The sequence below is a fragment of the Bradysia coprophila genome, unplaced genomic scaffold, assembly GCF_014529535.1.
Source record: "Bradysia coprophila strain Holo2 unplaced genomic scaffold, BU_Bcop_v1 contig_235, whole genome shotgun sequence".
Classification (NCBI taxonomy): domain Eukaryota; kingdom Metazoa; phylum Arthropoda; class Insecta; order Diptera; family Sciaridae; genus Bradysia; species Bradysia coprophila.
Window position 1 is genome coordinate 3,183,737 of NW_023503496.1, and position 12,180 is coordinate 3,195,916.

General features: G+C 40.3%; 1 protein-coding gene across 7 annotated transcripts in view; it reads left to right on the top strand.

The window, feature by feature from the left end:
* The window catches only part of LOC119077479 (kinase D-interacting substrate of 220 kDa B), a 47,700-nt gene that overhangs the window by 27,760 nt on the left and 7,760 nt on the right, over nt 1-12,180 (top strand). For 6 of the 7 annotated variants that reach the window (XM_037184686.1, XM_037184692.1, XM_037184687.1 and 3 more), the window contains 13 exons: nt 2,711-2,848; nt 2,922-3,274; nt 3,343-4,805; nt 4,865-5,012; nt 5,071-5,158; nt 5,216-5,326; nt 5,392-6,031; nt 6,105-6,267; nt 6,341-6,436; nt 10,673-10,755; nt 11,286-11,563; nt 11,625-11,795; nt 11,907-12,077. In XM_037184686.1, coding sequence (XP_037040581.1) covers nt 2,711-2,848; nt 2,922-3,274; nt 3,343-4,805; nt 4,865-5,012; nt 5,071-5,158; nt 5,216-5,326; nt 5,392-6,031; nt 6,105-6,267; nt 6,341-6,436; nt 10,673-10,755; nt 11,286-11,563; nt 11,625-11,795; nt 11,907-12,077 — 3,903 coding nt within the window. The remainder of the gene's footprint in view (nt 1-2,710; nt 2,849-2,921; nt 3,275-3,342; nt 4,806-4,864; nt 5,013-5,070; nt 5,159-5,215; nt 5,327-5,391; nt 6,032-6,104; nt 6,268-6,340; nt 6,437-10,672; nt 10,756-11,285; nt 11,564-11,624; nt 11,796-11,906; nt 12,078-12,180) is intronic. The other variant, XM_037184693.1, reaches the window with a different exon arrangement.

Below are 12,180 nucleotides of genomic sequence, written 5' to 3' on the forward strand. Positions count from 1 at the left end.
TACTGGAATCACCATACAAACGATTGGTGAAACACTTTTTGAAAGCATTTTTTTGGTGTAGAGATTCGTCCAGTCGAAGTGTAGATAATTCCTTCTCGAGGTACATTCAATGAATCTTCGTTCATAACTTTTCGCACAATTCATGTGACAACCAGACTACGACGATATGCCTTGTGACCAAAGTAATAAAGCAATTTTGAATTGCACAATTGCTTTACGACAAGTAACGCACTTTGTTAAGTACCATTCACATTTCAGTTACTTTCAAGTGATAGGCAAGAATGTCATGATTCGGAAAGAGGTACATTGCCCTCATCAAGGAATTTCTTTCTTGGGATCCTTAAAGGATACAGGATAGGCCAATCAAATTTCAGCATAAGTTGATTTTCAACAGATTCACCCATTCAAACAAAACTTGCTGCTCATGTTTATACGGTTCCACCACTACCACGCGCATACGTGTACTGTTAAATTCTCATAGGCTCTCATAATCAGTTTGGTTTTTGATTCCTAACCAAAATTACGCTAGGAATTCCAAAGTAAACTTACCAGTAGGACTGTAAATTAGCGTTACATGCGGCCAGGAATCTTTAGTCTACGAAGTATTGGGGGCTTGTAGGATTTAATGTGCAATTGGTGGATTTATTAGCCAATCATTTGTCTTTGTCTAGAAATCCTAGATCAACAAAAAAATGGTCCTGACGTGGGGTTCATAGCTTGAATAAATCTTACCCCGATGTTGATAAAACAAATTTCTTCCATGAAAAGTAGTCGAAATTGTGGTTTTGAAATGGACATTTTACTGAACCTCGTTCTGTCACGTTTACCCTGACGTTCAATTTTCCCTTTCGAATTCAACCAGGCATTTGCTACCTGTAATTTAGCATATTATGTTGGCAAATATCCAGGGGTTCTTCAGGTGTAAGGGTAAAGTCTCCTAAATGCCTCGTCCAGAGATTTATTATCATTAACGCTAGACAGGTGCATTTAAAATGTGTTGTTGTCTCTGGCTCAAAATCCTTTACACGTCCTCTCTCTCTCTCTCTCTCTCTCTCTACTCATATCTAATTCAGAAGGTATCTGCAATTTGCGTGTCCTATTAGGACTCCAACGAACCCGTGCAGTTTTATCCGGTTGAGACTAAGCAGAAAACTCGTAGCCAACAGCCAACAATTCTTTAGCTTGTCTGCAGCTGGTCAGTGTATCTCATCTTTTTGGTGCAATTGTCTGACATTTCTGTGCAGTTTTCCCGATTTTTCACAAATATCGAAGAAAGTATCTGGAATCCAGATCATGAAGTAGAGCTCTTGGAGTGAACGGAACGTAATTATATTACTCACCCGTAGAACATTGGATGTAGTTTAACATCAGTAGATTCTGACCGTTGTTCACAATTGTTTCTCATTTGAAAAACAATTGAAGAACGAAAAGCTGTGCCGTCTTATCGAAGGGGCAAAATGTGCAGTTGCTCTATATTTCAATTTATTTTCAACTAGGATTGTTGTCCGGGTTACACTGACAATCTCTACCACACTGACACATTAAACTTAAATGACACCGACACTCCCAACGAACGATACTGACACTTACTAACCATTATGACACTATAACTAACCCTGACATTACTAACCACGCTGACACTCCAAGTCACATTGGTAGTTCCAGCAAACACTGACATTAATAATCACGCCAAGACCCACACTGACACAATGTTTCATTTCTTTTATTTAATTTAAGTAATTCCTTAGGAATCGCAATTCCGACTCAAATTCCGAGTAATCGTAATCGTAGATTCTCCGGAACCGTAATTCCAAGGCAATTGTAGTTACAAGGGACTCAGAATTCCAAAGAGTGGGAATTCCTATTGAATCGTAATTTACAGTGAATCGAAATTCCTATTCCAAGTGAAGCAATGTATATTGAAAAACAATAGAAGTACTAGATTTGAAATCACTCGAAATACTTTGATCTATGGAAGTAATAGAGCCGATAATAATATTGGTCATATGCTTGCTGCCTGTAACAGGTTAAGACGGCACTGACCAAAAATACTGACGTAAAGGACATCGGTTTTATTATGTGAAAATATCGCTCAAATTAGAATTTCGCTTCCATTTTGGGGCAAGCATGACAATATGTTATACAAGTGGAACCTAGCGAAGCACTAAAAATGGGATCGGGCTCAAAAGATAGACCAGATGTATGAGTCGTCATTTATGAACGGGTTCTGGTTGGTTTCTGGTTACGTTGCTCATAATACGCTTTAGGGAAAATACACCAAATATAGCATTATGACTGATCTCTGACGTCATGTCTTGAACTTGATAATTTGTGTTTTTCAAAACAATAGTTGTCATTTTGAACAACTGCACCGTGCACCTATTACGAATTGCATTTGTCATAAATTACCGGAACATGTTTTATTACAAGAGCGATTCCAACTTCGACAGGCGGGACGGAATATCGCTTACCAGACCAGCAATAACTTGTGGCTTTTGTGTCTTTGTCCTTTTGATTGTTAATTTTAGTCTGAATTTGTGATCCTTCCTGACTGTTGGCTTTCCTTAACAGAAAGAAAACTCTCTCAGAGCGTTACACTACTCTTCCTACTCCAAATGATGCTGAAAATTTCTGCAAAAAATTATAATAAAAAACCTTTGTCCTGATGTCTTAAACGGTCAAATAATGAAAACTCTTTCCGATCATTTAGGCGGTCAATCGTTGTGACTCAATGGGTTCGCTGAGCCATCGAACTCTTCTACAGTACATCGAACTCAACGATTTACCCGGCTTGAAATTATACTTGGATGTTCGGCGTCACACACCAGTTATTGACGATCGAGACGAGGTAAGTCAATTTGATGAAATTTCCAATTGTCTGACAGAAAAGCTTAGATTCCGCTTGGTGTTTCCCCTCTTAGAATGGTGCGACTGTTCTCATTATCGCTGCCAGCAAAGGTCTTGTCCCGTTCGTTCGTGAGCTGATAATACGAGGTGCCGATATTCAAGCTGAAGATTTTGACAATTGGTCCGCATTGCTGTGCGCCAGCAAAAATGGTCACACGGAAATCGTTCACATTCTCGTTGAACAGGGTGCTGACATTGAGCACCGTGACATGGGCGGATGGACGCCGTTGATGTGGGCATCGTACAGAGGTCATTCCGCTATTGCTGAATTTTTGTTGGACAAAGGAGCCGACATATTCGCTCATGGAAATTATCATCTTGGGTCGCTGTTGTGGGCAAGTGGGAGAGGTCACACGGAAATCGTCCGGTAAGAATTGAGAGAATTCATTGACGTTCCGACTAATTCAATCCGTTAAAATGTGGTTACTCGCGCAGGTTGTTGGTTCAACATGGTGCTAAAATAAATGTTGGCGACAAATACGGTACGACGGCACTAGTGTGGGCGTGTCGCAAAGGAAATGTCGAAATCGTCGAAATTTTACTGAACGCCGGTGCAAATGTAGACACAGCGGGAATCTATTCATGGACAGCATTACTGGTAGCTGTGGCGGGTGGTCATCACGATTGTGTGTCACTACTGTTGGAGAAACGTCCCAATGTGAACGCCCTAGACAAAGATGGAATGACCGCATTGACGATAGCGTGTCGTGAAGGCCTGAACGAAATAGCGTCGGCATTGATCATTTCCGGGGCGTATGTGAACATTCAAGATCGAGCCGGAGACACACCACTGATACATGCAGTGAAAAATGGCCATCGGAGTGTTGTTGAGACTCTGCTGAAACGACACGCTGACGTTGATATTCAGGGCAAAGAACGGAAAACCGCACTGTACACAGCCGTGGAAAAGGGTCACACGGCAATTGTGAAACTGTTGTTAGCCTCCAATCCAGACCTGGAACTATCGAACAAAGAAGGTGACACACCGTTGCTGAAAGGCGTACGCAATCGTCAGCTAGAAATCGTTCAATTGTTGCTGGAGAGGAAAGCTAAAGTAAGTACAGCCGATCGTCGTGGTGACACCGCACTACACATTGGTATGCGAGCCCGATCGAAAGCGATTGTCGAAGCTCTGCTGAGGAACCCGAAAAACAGTCAGCTGCTGTACCGAGCTAACAAAGTCGGCGAAACTCCGTATGGGTTGGACAATGCGCATCCGAAAACGATTTTGGGTCAAGTGTTTGGAGCACGACGATTGAACACAAACGAAGATTCCGAAGGAATGCTCGGCTATGAATTGTACTCATCGGCGCTAGCTGATGTGTTATCCGAACCGACGTTGACCACTCCAATCACCGTAGGATTGTACGCAAAATGGGGCAGTGGCAAGAGTTTCCTGCTGACAAAGTTACGCGACGAAATGACAAATTTTGCCAAGCAATGGGCCGAACCATCGATAAAAGCTCCATGGCTACTGGTCATGGTGTGCTGGCATCTGTCGATTATTTGTGGTGCTGTAATCGGACTACTCACCTGGTCCTATGTGTATGGTGTCATTGTGGCCGTTACTCTTATCGTGCTGTTGTTTATCAGCATTCAGGGATTGAAGATGGCCAGTCAAAAGTATGACATTTTCTGGGCGTATTCCTTTTACCGCGGCATGATGAAGAGGCTCAGCCATCTGAGATTAATCGTTCAGGTGGCCTTTTGTCATCCGCCCGGACCGAAGCACAGTTCACAACCGATGCCTGTTCGGTTTCATTTTGCTGAAACGAGTAGTGCGGCACCGACGGGCGAAACTGCCGTCGGTTATATGTTAGCGTCGTTATTCGAGGCCATTGAAAATCATTACGGCTCTCTACCGACTCGACTCTATCGGGCACTGAAGCCAAGACCAGGTAACTTTTGTGTGATTCCTGAGGGTTACATTGTTAAAAATGTCAACAAATTGTTACAGTGAAAGCTACTGCCGGATGGAAGTGGCGCCGGATGTGTTGCATTCCAGTTGTGATCCTGTTTGAATTGGCATTTTTCGGATTGATCACAATATCATCGCTCCTTATTGTCCTCTATGGAAGCTCTACCCCTTATGAAGACGAAACACGGTATGTCGCGTTGTCGTGTCAATCTTCTCTCTAACTAATTTTCAACTTGAAATTCCAGCCAAGGAATCCTAGTCTCACTGTACATAGTTGGCGCTGTTTTAGTTCTTTACCTTCTTGGTGCTATTCGAGGGCTGGACGCATTGAAGGTTTGTTTGATTGCTACTCTCTCCGGCAATGTTCTCATCTAACGAATCCCCTTCCAGAATTTGTTCTTTTCCCAGAGTCGTCATTTGAAGAAGTCTCTGAAATCACACGAAGGTGCTCCGTTAACTGCACTGGGTGCTGAGGTTTCAATAATGACTGACATGGTTAAGGTATGACAACGCACGAGCATAATTTTACTAATTCCCTCTGGTTGATTTCACGTCTTCCGTTTCAGTGTCTGGATGCATTTACGAAACAACAGTCGCGCCTAGTCGGCATCGTCGACGCACTGGACTCCTGTGACACTGAACGCATTCTGACCGTTTTGAGTTCCGTGCAAACATTATTATCGTCGCCGAATCGTCCATTCGTTCTGCTGATTGCCGTCGATCCCCATGTGATAGCCAAGGCGGCCGAAGCAAACAGTCGACGATTGTTCACCGAGGGCGGCATTGGTGGTCACGATTTTCTGCGCAATCTGGTCCATCTGCCGGTGTATCTACAAAATTCCGGACTGCGTAAAGTGCAACGTGCCCAAAATACAGCGCTGGCCTATCGACGAAACATTTTCAACGACACAGCGCAAATGGACGAACCGACTCTCGGCCATTCGGCATCGGCCCGTCGCCTATCGAACGCTTCGGAAATAATGTCGAGCAACGAAAAATTGCGAGCACCACCGCCGGCCCGATCCGGTTCGAAGAAATTGAAAATGTCCGAGTCGATAGCCAGTTCGATCGGTTCGAATTTGCACCGGTTGAGTCAGAATCCACAGGGTCCCATCGATTTGTCGAAAATGGTGCTGACCGACGATTATTTCAGCGAAGTGAATCCGAGAAGTATGCGACGGTTGATGAATGTGATTTACATAACAGGTATGCGGAGTGGTGTTCGACTGTCGATTTCCCGATTTTTATCCGTTTTCTTTCTCTACTCCTCCCGTCACAGTGCGTTTACTGAAAGCATTCCAAATTGACTTCAGTTGGTACAGACTCAGTTCATGGGTAAATCTGACCGAACAGTGGCCGCTGAGGGCAAGTATGATTGTCCTGCAACACGATCAGAACCAAGAGCTTGACGACAATGTTCCATTGCAAGCTCTTTATGAAAAGTAAGAAAATTTCACATTCTCAGTCACGCTATGACCACGACCGAGCAAATTTTTAATTTTTTTTTTCGTTCAGCGTGCGCCTTAATCTAGCAAATTTACGAGAATCGGAACCACTGCTGGAGTTGGACCGAGATGAAAGGAAATTGGAGGCATTTTTGCAATTGCACAGGTAAGTCACAATTAAACTAGCTATCGTCAATAACGTCGACAAGAACCAATCGACGAGCTCAGACTCATCGTTTATAGTGAAACCTGAATGATCAAACTATTGAAGTAAAAGATTTTGTGTCAAACACTAAATGAGACTTTACACAAGTGAAGTGACAGATTTAATGATTTCATTGCGAGACACCTGCCTTGCCGTTTCTAATAGTTTGATAGTTTTATGGCTTTTCGGTGTATTGACCCGATGAGAAAATGACGGGACTTTATGTTCAACAAAGATGGAATAGATTCGGTAGCATCTAGGGTGGATCGACTTTTACATTTGATTTTAAATCGCTTGACATTCAGAATGGTCCAGGGGATCTACAATGGAAGAAGCTTTTTCTTAAAAATATGTTTTTCCGGTGTCTCAAGAGCGGTTTTTGATTTTTGGAGTAGTATAGGAAGGTAACGATGTAACGCTGATTGATTTTTCCGACATCTCTGAGATGATACAATTACTATTAGCTGAAGTTATTGGCTGAATAATCGAGTTTTAAAATGGCACTAGCATGTTGGAGATCGGGGTTTCCATTTTAAGGCAGTCAGTTTGACAAATTTAAAAGCGTGTGAGATGTGCCTGAATCGGTAATCTCATAAAGAATCAAGGACAGGTAAGCTTTTTGAAATCATTTTAAAAATACTCGAAGGATCGCTTAAGGTCTAAAATATGCCAAAATTGGATGTGTCGTGATTTGCCGGTCGGGAAAACTGACTGACCTGCAATGTCCTAAACGTACTTCTAGATCTCGAACAAGTTTATTAGAATCAAATAATTAGATACAGGCAATGTTTTAACGTCACACATCAGAGCCTAATATTTGGGAATTAATTCTCTAAATTCCCAAAATTCCCTAAAATTCTCAAAAATTCCCAAAAATTCCCTAAATTCCCAAAAATTCCCAAAATTCCCTAAAATTCTCAAAAATTCCCTAAATTCCCAAAAATACATAAATTCCCAAAAATTCCCAAAAATTCCCAAAAAAAAACAACAAATATTTCAGAACATAGTGAATATAATATATTCAGTAAATTAAGCTTAAGCGGCATATCGCCAAAACTGGAGGTGATGGTGATAGGGGAACAAGTGGTCTCCGATTTTAAGTAGTGATAGATTCGTCTTCAATTCTAGAGAATCGTATCTTCCATTTTTTTCGAACATTTTTTTAAATTTTCGGTTCAAAGGGTACCGAAAACCTTTTTGCGGCTATAACTCAAAATAATTATTTTAAGAGCAGTCTACACTCCGACCTTCGATGAAAAACATTTTCGATGATAACTTCTTATTAGAATATTTTTTGAAAAAATTGGTTTCATCGTTTGGTGCCACAACATCTAAAGTTACGATAGCCACCAGAATAAACCGTGAGCCTTTTTTAATAAAAGTTTGTTTTGTTATAAAAACTTTTTATATTTTTTTTAATTTAATTTAATTAAAAAAATCACTGCCATGATGAACTCACGTACGGAAACTCTAAAGAATCGAAATGTGATATTAGGTATCTGTCAGCTGATAGGAATATTTTGTTTGTTAGTGTTGGTTTTTTGGTTATCTCGGTGATCACAATTAAAACAAACTGTCAACAAATAAAACATCCCAATTTGTTAAGTCACGAAATTGTTTTTTTTTCAAGCGCGAGATTTTTTGAAAATTGGAGCGGCTTTTTAAACTGAAATTAAAAATTTCAAATTCCACTTTTCCAATATCAATAGACATTTTCAGTGTGTTTTTGATGTGTTCATTGAAATAAAAATAATACGGACTAAGGCTCGCGGTTTATTGTCAAAATTGATGCAGTCTACGCCGAGAAAACTCAAAAGTCCAAAAAATATCATAAAAACACAAAGTTTAGGAGTTTTGAGTTTTTTCGCATCAATCTGGACAATTCCAGTGGCTATCGAAACCTTATATGTTCTCTGGCACCAAACGATGAGGCCACTTTTTTCAAAAATAATTCGAATAAAAAGTTATCATCAAAAATGTATTTCAGAGTATACGCCCTGGCTGGTGCGAGTACATCGACAAGAATTATATCCTTCAGAGCATAATATTTGGGAACCAAGTCTCAAAAGTTCACTAAAATTCCAAAAAAAATCCAATTTTTTTTGTTTGTTCATAGTTTTTAAAGCTTTTTGAACTTTTCCTGATCTTTTACGAGCATTTAATTATAAAAATGCAAAGAAAAGAAATTTTTTGGGAATTTTAGGGAATTTTTGGGAATTAATTCCCAAAATTCCCAAAAATTCTCAAAAACGATTCCCAAATATTAGGCTCTGTCACACATGCCAGCGAAACAATTCAGAATTGCACACAATATAACTCTACCCAGTCGAAAATAAAAATCGCTCTTGAGGCACGGGCAAAACATATTTTTTTAAAGTTTCTTCAATAATAGATTCTCAGCATCACTCTGAATTTAACAAGGAGTTAGGCGTTTTAGAAGAAAAAAAAGGTAAAATTCGACCTACCCTAGCATAAGTATATGTCAATCCCGTAGAAGCTCACTGTCACACGGTGTTAAACTGTGCGATTACCCAAGATGAAATAGTATATTTCGTACCACGGACTAAAGTCTTTTTTAGCGTGTGAGAGGTTTCCAGACAGAGCCGAAGACAAGGTCTGGAATCGAAAAAGACATTTAGGCCGTGATACGAATAATATTTTTCATATCCGACGGAGAATAAGTGCTACGAAGTCGGGTCCTAGCTATGAAGTAGATATTTCCATCACAAGAACGAAAAAGTTGAGTTTTCGCGTGAACTTTGTTGATCCGAGTTTGAACCACGCGAACACAAACTTTTTATTTTTCGTCCGATTTGCATATTTTACATGCTGAGGATACCGAAAAAAATGCTTCATTAATGAAATGAACGTTTTTCAAGAAAATTCGCGAAAATTTTAGAAAATTCGGAAAAATCAACAAATTTTGAGAAAACATTTTCGAAAAAATACGCAGTGATTTTCAGTGCAGAAGCATGTGAATGTTTTGTCTGTGCATATCACATCGTAAATGATAAATGAAATTGTCGTCGCAGCTGCATAAAGAATAAAATTTAAAAATTTAAATTTCCGTTGAAAAACATGTTTAGTTCGCCAGACCACTTCCAACACGGCAAAGTAAAGTCACTCAGGCAAGAACAGTCGATTTTGTCGAGATACCATAATTCATAAGTTGGCGTTTGATTTTGTTGCATAACGCTTACTAATACAAATGCATGAAACGAATACGTAAACGATTATAACGGGATTTAGCTGTATTTTCGTCGTTGTTGTCGTGCTTCCAATCGAAATTTTATTTTGAGGGATTTTTTGAAAAACAGCCTACCGAAATCGAACGCATTTTCCAGTGGACTTCGAATTCTTCGAAGCTTGTGTGGCTGCCCGAGTAAAAATAAAAGTCTCAAAAGTTCGAAAAGAGACGTCTCACGGCTTCAAATCCTATGTATTGTAAGACGTGAGACGTCTCTTTTCAAACTTTTGAGACTTTTATTTTACTCGGGTGGTAAAAGGTGGTCCAAAACCGAAAACGTCCACTTTTCTTACAATGTCTCCAGTTACACGAGCCGTACAGGGTCGTAAGGGGTGTCGTTAGAAAGGTAATCACATGTAATCACATCCGAATAGGAAGTTATTGGTATAAAAATTCATCCACACTGAAATATGTGCAGTTAAAGTTTTCAACCGAAGACTTTCAGTGTTTCAGTGTGGTGGATGGATTTTAAAACCAATAAGTCCCTATTCGGCTCAATAGTACTTGTGATTACCTTTCTAATGACACCCCACAGGACCCTGTACGGCTCGTGTAACTGGAGATTTTTTTTTTTTAAAGAAAAGTGCAAGTTTTTGATCACCTTTCACCAGCCACACAAGCTTCGAAGAATTTTTTTGAAAGTAGTTTTGGCTTCTTGGATCGAAGTCCTTTCTAGGTACATATCAGAAAGTCCACTGGAAAATGCGTCAGATTTCGGTATGCTGTTTTTCAAAAGAATCACTCTCTTGGAATTTTATTCCTTCACATTGACATCAATTTGGTGTCTCTACAATGCAGCCAACGTCAGACATATACGCTCGAACTGACCCCTTTAGTCAACAAAAGTGTACGAACAAGAAATTTTAGTCATTTTCTAGTTGCCCAATTTTTTTTTTTTGAAATTCCAGCGGCTTTTAACAAAGAATTATTTTTGTTTTGTGTTTTTTTAGGCATGACTTGTTGGTGTCAGACCTGCGGATATTTTTACCGTTCACAATCAACTTAGATCCATATTTTAGAAAAGTACTTAAAGGTAAGTTGCTTGCTTCGAGGGGTCGTCATAATTTTGGTTTTGCTTGGAAAACATTTCGTCGGTTGAACGAATCTAAATTCTCAGATTTCTCTATTCTGTCGGAGCTATCCGAGTCTTTACCTTTCTACTTTCACTGTGCTCAGTTTTTCAAAGTCGTTTTCGTTAACCCAATGACGTAGACAATGAATCCGTTATATGAAACCTGCGCTGTTCCCCTTCATCCTCGGATGATGAAAAAGTGGTGGAATCGAAAATCTACTGATTCTAGACATGGAACTCTATTTAACGCATGCCTTCCGCTATCAGTAGAAATTACAAAAGTTTTGAATTGTTGTCTAGCAAAACGTGTCCCATACTCTCTGGAGTCGATACCAACGAGGATGTCTTGGGATCGAATAAGTACAATTAAAAAATCGTGACAGCGTCAACCGAGTAAATGTCCATTGTCCACTCGAATTTCCAACGAAACTTCTCCCCTAACGCCATTGCATCTCTAATTTTCTGGCTTTCCCATTTTCTTAAACCATCAGAAGACCAACAAAACATGGAAGATGAAGGAATAATAATGCCAATGAAAGCTCCGCCACCGCATCCCATACGTTACCATTTGCCGAACAAACCTCACTCATCGATGCAAAACACCATTCTGAACAGCTTCACCAATCCGACCGGCCATTCGTCCACCTATGGCGATGGTAGCAACAAATTTGGCGAATCGGCGAGTCGACGGCCGAGCGTTATCGGCAATGCTCCGGTGCACATCGAAAAAACAGTTCCACCATCTTTCGATTGGATGACCGCCTTTCCGGTAAGGACGATTGTGCCTGTTGACGGGATTTCGTGGTAATAAAATTCCTCTCTCACCGTAGGACGAATTCTTGCAAATTCGCCTGTCTAAGCTTACTGTCGAAGGAGTTCAGAGTATGATCAGACAGGTCGACGATTTGAAAAGTGAAGTGGAGAAACTTGATGCCGTGCTTCGGATGAATGCAATAAATGGCCGTGTATTGGCTCACTGTGATTTAGTGGAACTGAAAACGGTATGTGACACTGGGAAACATTTTTAATGGGGGAGGGAAGAGAATAATGCGTTGGCGTCCTGTTTATTTTCACCGACCATTCTCATTCGATTTTCATTCCATTTTCGCTAGATAATGGACCTGAACTTTGGTCACTGGGAAATATTCAAACTATTGATAACAGCTCTACGTGACATCGAGAAGCATCAACCGTCGGCCAAGTCCATCTTCGATTACCAATTTGATGGTCAAGATCCGTATCCAATGCCAACAGTTCGCCAAAAGTCTACCATGGAAAAGCAGGTAAAATTTTTGTTCTGAGTTCGCCTGCACCCTATCCCCATAGCTGTAGAATAATGAAATTTCTACATTCATCTAACGTTGCGTCTAATTCTTTTGTTAAACA